The following is an 8880-nucleotide window of genomic DNA, read 5'->3' on the forward strand; positions in this document are numbered from 1 at the left end:
ACCTAAAAGGCAAGTAATAACTGTCACACGTACGAAATACATACCTTCCTAATTAAACAGGAAGTAATTAATTAGCATGAGAGTGTGTAATATATCGTTTTCACATTCTGAATCCTGGTGTCAATTTAGAGTTGTTGAAGCTACGATGAAGGAACGGAGTATCGCAGTGTTGCAGCCGAGAAATTAAAAAAAGAATTGGAGGAAGAGATATTTGAACGGCGTAGAAGGCAAAGGAAAGAAATTGTCGATAGCATTGAGACAAGTTGTGTAGCTAGCTAATGATGAGTATAGTTTACTTACCCTATGACTATAAATTTATAATTATTATTTTTATGATATATAAATGTGAATCTGACTAAGTTCCAAGTGCTTACTTCCCAAACAAGTGGTGATACATTAGATTGTTGTGTTAAAGGGATGAGTTTTGTCATGACCCGAAGGCATGATATATTAAAAGTTTTTTTTTTTTTAATTTAGATTTGAATGATGATTTTGTTTGTTGATTTTCATCATCTCATCTGCCCATTATCACTATCTCTATCCATCTTTCTATCTTAAATGTCAGTGGCAGTAGTACCATGGCTGCAGAGATTGGGCTTCTCTCAATGAGCCAGATCCAAAAATTGTCACAATCCCAACAACAACAACAACAACAACAAAAACACAAAACCAAAAGCAGCAACAACAACCACCGCCACCACCACCCTCCTCCACCTCCTTCAAACCCTAACTCATCCATCACCACCACTTGGATGTGGAACCCTAGGGAACAGCACCAAGAAGATGACGACTCTTGGGAGGTCAGAGCCTTTGCAGAGGACACTAGGAACATCATGGGAACCACGTGGCCACCGAGGTCCTACACCTGCACCTTCTGCAGGAGGGAGTTCCGCTCCGCCCAAGCCCTCGGCGGCCACATGAACGTCCACCGCCGAGACCGTGCTCGCCTCCACCACCACCAACCTCCTCTTCCTCCTCCACCTCCTCCACCGCCTCCGCCTTTTCCTCATCATCATCTTCATCAATATCCATCACCAGCAGCATTCATAAATGTCCCTCATCGTCATCATCAGGATCTGGTTTCAAATGCTACAGGGTTGTGCGTCTTCTATCATTTGCCACCAAGCCCTAATCGTACCACTACCTTCGCTACTCCATCTCCGTCTCCGTCTCCATCCACTCTTCTCTCCATGACGTCATCCTCATCGTCATCTTATTACCCACAAAACAACTTGATGACGATGATGCAACCGCTTTGTTCTCCCTCCCTTGACTTGCCATCCGGGATCAACGGCGTTTCTTCTTCTTCTCCTTCTTACTCCACCAAAGTGATTGAAGAAGCCCTCGTTAACAACAACAATAACGGCCATCACCACCACCTTGAAGAGCTTGATCTAGAGCTGCGCTTGGGGCAAAAGCGACCACCAACTCGACCAAGCTAAGCTAGTAGGAATCATACATCTATATATAAACTGAAGCATCATGATGGAGCGAGCTAGCTAGCTAGTACCCTTGTAATAATGTTATCTGCTCTCTTTTTTGCAGCTGTGTGGTGATGGTGGTGGTGCTGGTGGTGCTGATGGTACACTGGTACGGTGTTTACCTTTGGAGAGAGAAGATCTAGAGATCTAGATTGCTGTAATTAATTTCTTAAGTTGCTCAACAATGAAGCTGATGGAAACTACTGTGGGTAGTTTTTTTTGTTTGATCATTTTTCTTCAAATTCTCTCTTTTTGTTTAACTAAATTGATTTTCTATGAGTGTGTGTGGTTGCTACTTTTTTTTGGACTGAAGGTGCGCACATGGAGAAGGAGCAATTTGGGGGTGGGGAAGGGATTCAGGAAAAAAAAAAGGAAAAAAAAAAGGAAAAAAATATGTAAGTTATTTATTGATGTTATTATTATTTCTTCCTAAAAAAAGAAATTTACATTAGAAATGGAAGATTAGGGTTTTGAAGGAGACACTGAAAAAGTTTGCAGTGAAGTGTCATTTTCCATTTTGTAGAGGGGTCTAAGTACATAGATTTGTGTCTGGGCATACATTTCCGTGGGGACTATTAATTTCAACCCATTATTGCTTAAGTTAAACGCTGTAATATTATATTCACTGTTCACACCTGTTTTTTTTTTTTTTTTTTTTTTTTTTTTTTTTTTTAATATATCAATATATAGTTCATATTTATTTTCGTATATGAATTTAATTTTAATGTATATATTTATGTAATTATTTAATTAAATTTATGTAAGATGATTTTTTTAGATAATAAATTTAAAAGTTTATTATTTTTTTCTAACATAATATTTAATAATATAAAATTAAATAATTGTATAAAATTCTTTTGCATACAAATTAAATTCTAGTATGTTAATATGCAATTTCATTTGGTTTTAATAGTTAATAATTTTTTTTAGTCAGCTTTTCTTTTAATTTATTATAGACATGTGTGTTTTGATTTTTCTTTTTCACTTTTTATTTTTATTTTCTGCTTTTTTTTTTGAAAGAAAGAAAAAATTCAATACTTATACTAAAACTTATTATAATCGAAGAATTAAAAAAAAACATAAAGTGTTCCATATTCCTTGTATTCTAACAATTTTTCTTCTAAAATAATTAAATTCATTTTATAAAAATAACGAAAACAAACAAAATTAAAGTAGCTAGGTCCATTTGTATATATCATTCACAAAATTCTAAAATGAACAATGAAGAGAGGGAAAACCAAAACTTACCATAGAAACACTATTAAATCATTACTAGGATTCAGTGGTTTTGGATTTATAAAAAATAATAGAGGGATGAATTAGTAACTAATCCGTCTTCAGATAAATATTGAAAATCTTATAATTACATAACTGACAATTCTATAATGGTCATTACTTATTTTTTTTCAATTATGTTTACTAAATAATTTAAAATTTGGTTCGTTTATATATCAATATTCAATACCCAAGATATAGGTTCTGATCTAATAATGGTGTCTAAAACTCCCTATTTAAAGAATATATCAAGTGAATAGATTTAATTGTTAACATTTAGAAATTCAATCATGGATGTAGAGCACTCTCTCTTTTTAGGGTTATGAGGGACATTAAATTAATTAAGTACTGGGCAGTTGAGAAAAGAATGTTCATTTTTTGTATACTTTGATTAGAATTTATTTGAAATATTTATTTAAATTTAAATGCGAAAAAAATAAGATAAGAAAATTTAGTAAAAACTAGATATTCATTAAGGTAGCGTTTGGTGGAGAGATAGAGACTAAGAGACAAATTGAAATAAATCTCAGTATTCTATTTGATGTAAAATAGGAGACAGAAATTGAAATAAGAATGAAATTCTAATTTAATTTATGTAATAGGTAAAATTGGAATTAATTAATTGAAATGAAGGCATTTTAGATATAAAATGTTATTAAAGTTTCAGTCTTCATCTCTAAAAATTTTAATTCCTTGTGTCCTCACTTTTTGGAGGTACTAAAATACTGAAATTTTGGAGATAGAAACAGAAATTTTAATATCAGTGTCTAAACTAACAAACATGATATTAAGTTTTAATCTCTCAATATCTGTCTCAGTACCTCAAAACAAACGCTACCTAATATTTGTAAATTAGATATTTGAAAATTAGATACAAATTTAAGTATATCAAAATCATCTTAAAAAATTATAAATTAACTATTAAAGTTCGGAGAGAATTCGAATTTCATATGTATCTAATCTCCGTCTTCCATCTTCTAAATCCTTAAAGGTCAGTCATAATTATGATTCTAAAGATTCATATAAGATTAAAAAGAAGAATATTAATTAATAAGTAACTTGACCGACCGAACCAGAAAATAATCGTGATTAGCCTAATTGTCTTAACGAAATATTTGTTTCAGACTAGATCTTCAATTAACATAAGAAGTTGGTCAGAAGTCAATGAACTTTTAATTTGAAGTTGCATCTTTGTAAGGTGAGAGAATGCCTCCATGCATTACTTTCTTTTAATTTATAAATGTAAGATCTATTTTTCATCTTTGATATTCTTGCCTTATTAGTAATGAACTAACTCCAATCCTACTTGTTGACAACCTCTAATATATTATTGGAGATAAGAATAAAGCTTTTAATAATATATACAATTTTAATACAGGAAAAAAACAAATAGATTTTTGTCAATAATAATGAAAACGCTAGTGGAAAGGCCACAATACTAAAATCCAAATGTCAAAAGCATTATTGAAATAGGACAAATATAGAGAAGCATTATAATTCAATTAATAATTAATCTGAATTTTAATTAATTTGGTTGTGTAATTTTTTAATTTTAAATATAAAATATTTATTGGCTAATTTTGTTGTTCTTATTAAAAAAAATTAAATCAAAGGAATACGATTGAAATATTGCTTAGAATTTGTGCCATTTTTAAATTATAGAAAGGATTAGGTATGTTTTTGTAATTTAACAATAAAAAATTAGGAAAAACAAAATCAAACAATGCAGCCCTGTTGGAAAACTAACTGGAAAGAGTAGCCAATTAGAGCTAACTTGTTGAAAAAGAAGAGGTCTGTTAATTAAAAAAAAAAAAAAATTTCACTTCTCTAATTTTTTAAATTTTAAAACTAAATCCAAAGAATTGGCTTGAGTTAACTTAAGTTGTAGTTGATTCTCTAAACTTTTTTTTTATCATGGCATATAACATGACCTTTTTAAACATGTACCGAAAATCAGGATTTGGAATTTTGATAACTTTGTTATAAGTCTCATATAATAGATAAAGTTTGAATTGACTTTTTTAGTAAAAAAGATACATTTTTTTAAATAAAATATTTTTATTCAATTTAAAATGTATTTAAATATATCTTTTAAAAAAATATTTTTATTAGAAAAAACAGAAGTAAAATACATTTTTAATATTTAAAAATTCTTTTTAAACAGTCTATCTAAATGTGAAATAAATTTTTTTGTTTAAATTTTTTTTTAAAAAATAAAAGAATAAGTATTTTTTCAAAAATCAACTCAAACTGACTTTTATAAATGGACGTAATAAAAAATTATAAATAATAAATAAAAATAGATATTTAACAATGTTCTCATTTATAAAAAAAGTGTAGATTATTCTTTTTAATTAATTGATATAATTACTTTTTTATAAATATTTTTTATTTAATTACACTAAAATTAATTTAAATTTTATGAAAATTATATTTCAAAAATCTCTCTCTCATTATTAATTTATTATATTTAAAATTATATAATTTTTATTTTAAATAAAAATTTTAAATCCTTATATCATTAACTCTAAAAAATATTTTTAAATTACTACAATATATTTTATACAAAATCAAAATCTCAAATTAGTTAATCTCAATTTATTAAAAATCAGAAACATAAAAAAAAAACTGTTGGTTTATATAACCCGTAAAATAAAAAATAAATAATAACAAATTAATTTTAATTTGTAGATTATTGCTGTTATATATTTAAAGTTATAGATGTTATACATATAAAATTATAGATGTTAAATTAAAAATATTTTAATAACTTCTACTATATAACTCATATTTTTATATATAAATTGTATATTATAAAATAAAAAATAAAAATAAAATATAAAATAAAATTATAAAATAAATTATTAAAGATAATTATTAACTAATCAGAATAAAATTAATAAATAAATATACATAAAAATATTGACTAAAAAATATTAAAATTATTTAAAATTATGATCTATTAAAATATATACATGTGAGATAATTTGAAAAATATATATTTTAAAATTAGATAATATTAATTATAAAAATTTGTTAATTATAAATATTATATATATAAAATTATAAATTTTATTTATATAAAATTATAAATATTATGTATAAAATTATAGATATTAAATTACAGATATTTTAACTATTTTCGCTATATATAACAAGAAAAGAAAATGGATTAAGTAAATTATGTGCATAATAGGCTAGAAATTGGCACAGATAGTAGATAATATCTTTGTCATAATAGTTGATAAAACAATCTGAATATTATTAATGTACTTTCTATTGTTACTGTTGATGTAATTAATGCATATTTTATTTGATTATTAATATTTGTTATAGTAAAAAAATGAGAAGAGTGAAAAGAAGAACAATAAGTATGTGTTGCAATTAAAGAAGTTAATAAAAAAATTGGACAATTTTTAGCTCTTTTTTTTTTTTACCAAATACTTTTGTTTAACCATAGTATAGTACTACTAATTAACATCATCTTCTAATAGCTGAGCTAGTTTACCCTTTCCTTTAAGGATGCAATTCTCTGAGTAATTTTCAGTCAATGTAAATAATGCAATTATATATATATATATATCATGGACTTTATCTCTGGGATTGGAAAACGACATATATCGTATACAATATTTGAAATTTTCAGAAGGGATTGATTCTTGAAACTAAAATTGAAAATTTCAAATTCAAGATTCAGATGCAAAAATACGAATGAATTAAATGGATAGAAATTTGTCACTCCGATTTAGTTACGTATATATCGTTCAATAATATTATATCCTTTCGCTTTGTATTATTTTTATTACTATTAACATAATACAATTGTAAATAATTAGGTGATTGGTACAGGAGATCAATTAGTGTAACACTCTAGATCTACACCCATGACCCATCTAATGCAACAGTAATCCCCTCCTTTTTCTTCTTCTTCTCCGTTGAAGTCTTGATTCTCTCTGTCCCGGTGTCCCCACATACGCTTTCATCTCTTGTTTGTTTTTTCGTCTCCAACTCATTTTGATTTTTACCATATTCTACCGGTGTTTCTTTTGCTAACTAATTTATTTTTAATATATATTTTATATTAATATTTAATTTTAATGATTATTTTTATTATATATTTAATATAATTAGTTTAAAAATAAAAAAATTTTGAGACTATATTAGTTTTTTATAATTTTAATCATTATTTAATTAATATAAATATTAAATTATTTTTAATAAATAAATTCTATTAATTTATGTATATATATTATATTAATTTATTGTGCAGATTCTAATAATATAAGTATAAATTATATATTTTTGTATATAAATATTTATAAATATACATATAAATTATTGTTGGTCAAATATTAATTAAAAATAATAATATTTATTAACCATGTAGTATTATTAATTAAAAATATATGAAAATATACGTGAAAATTAGTTAACATCCATTACCAAATGTATGTAGAGAACTATGAAATTTAATTAACCCTCTCCTTACATTAGTTAAGATGATAAATATTTTATATTTTAATTAAAAACATTTAAATTTAGAAAATAAATACGTACCAAATTTATCTCCGTCCATCACATATAGGACCGAGGTATATCTGCCACGTTCATCATCATTTTTTTTCTAAAATTAAAAATGAGATTCGAATTTGAAATTTTTAAATAAAGATGAAAAAATTATATCATTTAAATTATAATTTATTAGCAACGTTCATCATCATCTTGTGTATATTATTATGTCCGTTTTGATCTGTTTACCGAGGGAGTTAGAAAAGGTAGTAGAAAAGACTATAGTTAAAAAAGAAAAAGTCCCTTTCCAATTTTTTCTTTTTTCTTTTTCACTTGAAGATAGATCAAATAACATTACTTGGTGTCCAATTAATGCAATAACTAAGAAAGATCAAAGACAAAACACATAAACTATTCTAAAAATTAAACATATGACATTAACAAACATACAAAACACGAGCTAATAGTCTTAATTAGTGAATCATGCCATGCACCTTCCCGAGCCGAATGAATATAATGATATATCTCGCAAGTAAAATGACCAATTTTCTTAGCCGAAATAATAGCTATAGATATAATCATTCATATAATCTTTTTTACGAATTTAAACTTAGAAAAAATATAATATTATTAATAAATACTATTATTATAAGTTTATTAACTAAATAATCATAACATTATTATCATTTTATATTTATAAAATTATTATATCCCTTAAATATTTATTTGTTTGAGCATTAGACTATTTTTTGTATGTAAATATTATATTAATAATATTTAAAAAACAAAAAATTAAATTAAAATAATTCAAATTTTATTTAATTCAATATTTAATAATTACTACAACCAAAATATTTGACTTTAGTAGAGGGGGCTGCTAGTAGGCATGACCTATACATATAGAAATTTCACCTAATTAAACTTGAAGATTTCAAGGGAGAGAAATGAAGCTGAAAGTAGTAGCTAGCAAGAGGCTTTTGTATTATATGTACCTTTCTGTTCTGCCGAAAGTAGTAGTTGTAGTGTAGTGTGGTATGTGGCAAAATAAGCTTTGATCAGAGATTGCGTAGCATATTAGTTAATGTAATTTCTGATCTCATGGGTAACTGGGTAAGAACCTCTTTAACTGCGGTTTGAAATAAAAGTATACCAGTCTACAATTTTGTATTTAATAGCAATAACAGGTGCCACGTGGAACTAACTTGCTGAAGAAAATCTACAACTAACACGCATGCATGCAGTAACTATTTCCCCGTGTCAAATTATGAATAATAATTATCTACTTATTGAGACTTTAATTTCATATGTATTCTTACACTACAAACACATGCAATTAATTAAAAGATACAACTCACCAAGTCCTCTAATAAACCATTCAACAATGGAGCTTAATTAAGCTAAGTGTTCCTCTGCTATATATATATGAGTTTAATTATCACTTTATTAGAAATTCAGAACGAAAAAGCTGTAGTAGAATGCGTAAACAACATGGACTTGTCTATTCACAGCAAAAGAAGCTGCAATTGGCGGCGTGTGCATCAATTATCTTCTCTTTATTATACTATATTTCATCAAAAGCTGAAACCATTAATCTTCTTTATTAGCAAACCTTATA

General features: G+C 26.4%; 1 protein-coding gene across 1 annotated transcript; it reads left to right on the forward strand.

Moving 5' to 3' along the window:
• Positions 1 to 368: 368 nt before the first annotated feature.
• On the forward strand, positions 369 to 1704 carry LOC107641652 (uncharacterized). Its single transcript, XM_016345133.3, has 2 exons — positions 369 to 1446; positions 1546 to 1704. Exon 1 carries the CDS (start codon positions 579 to 581, stop codon positions 1440 to 1442), a length of 864 nt encoding a protein of 287 aa, XP_016200619.1. The 5' UTR covers positions 369 to 578; the 3' UTR covers positions 1443 to 1446; positions 1546 to 1704.
• The last annotated feature ends 7176 nt before the right edge of the window (positions 1705 to 8880 follow it).

This window comes from Arachis ipaensis, chromosome B5, assembly GCF_059453495.1.
Source record: "Arachis ipaensis isolate K30076 ecotype BB chromosome B5, ASM5945349v1, whole genome shotgun sequence".
In the NCBI taxonomy this organism is placed as follows: Eukaryota; Viridiplantae; Streptophyta; class Magnoliopsida; order Fabales; family Fabaceae; genus Arachis; species Arachis ipaensis.

Coding starts and splice junctions, on each gene's coding strand:
- LOC107641652 (XM_016345133.3), top strand. CDS start 579: ATGGCTGCAGAGATTGGGCTTCTCTCAATGAGCCAGATCCAAAAATTG.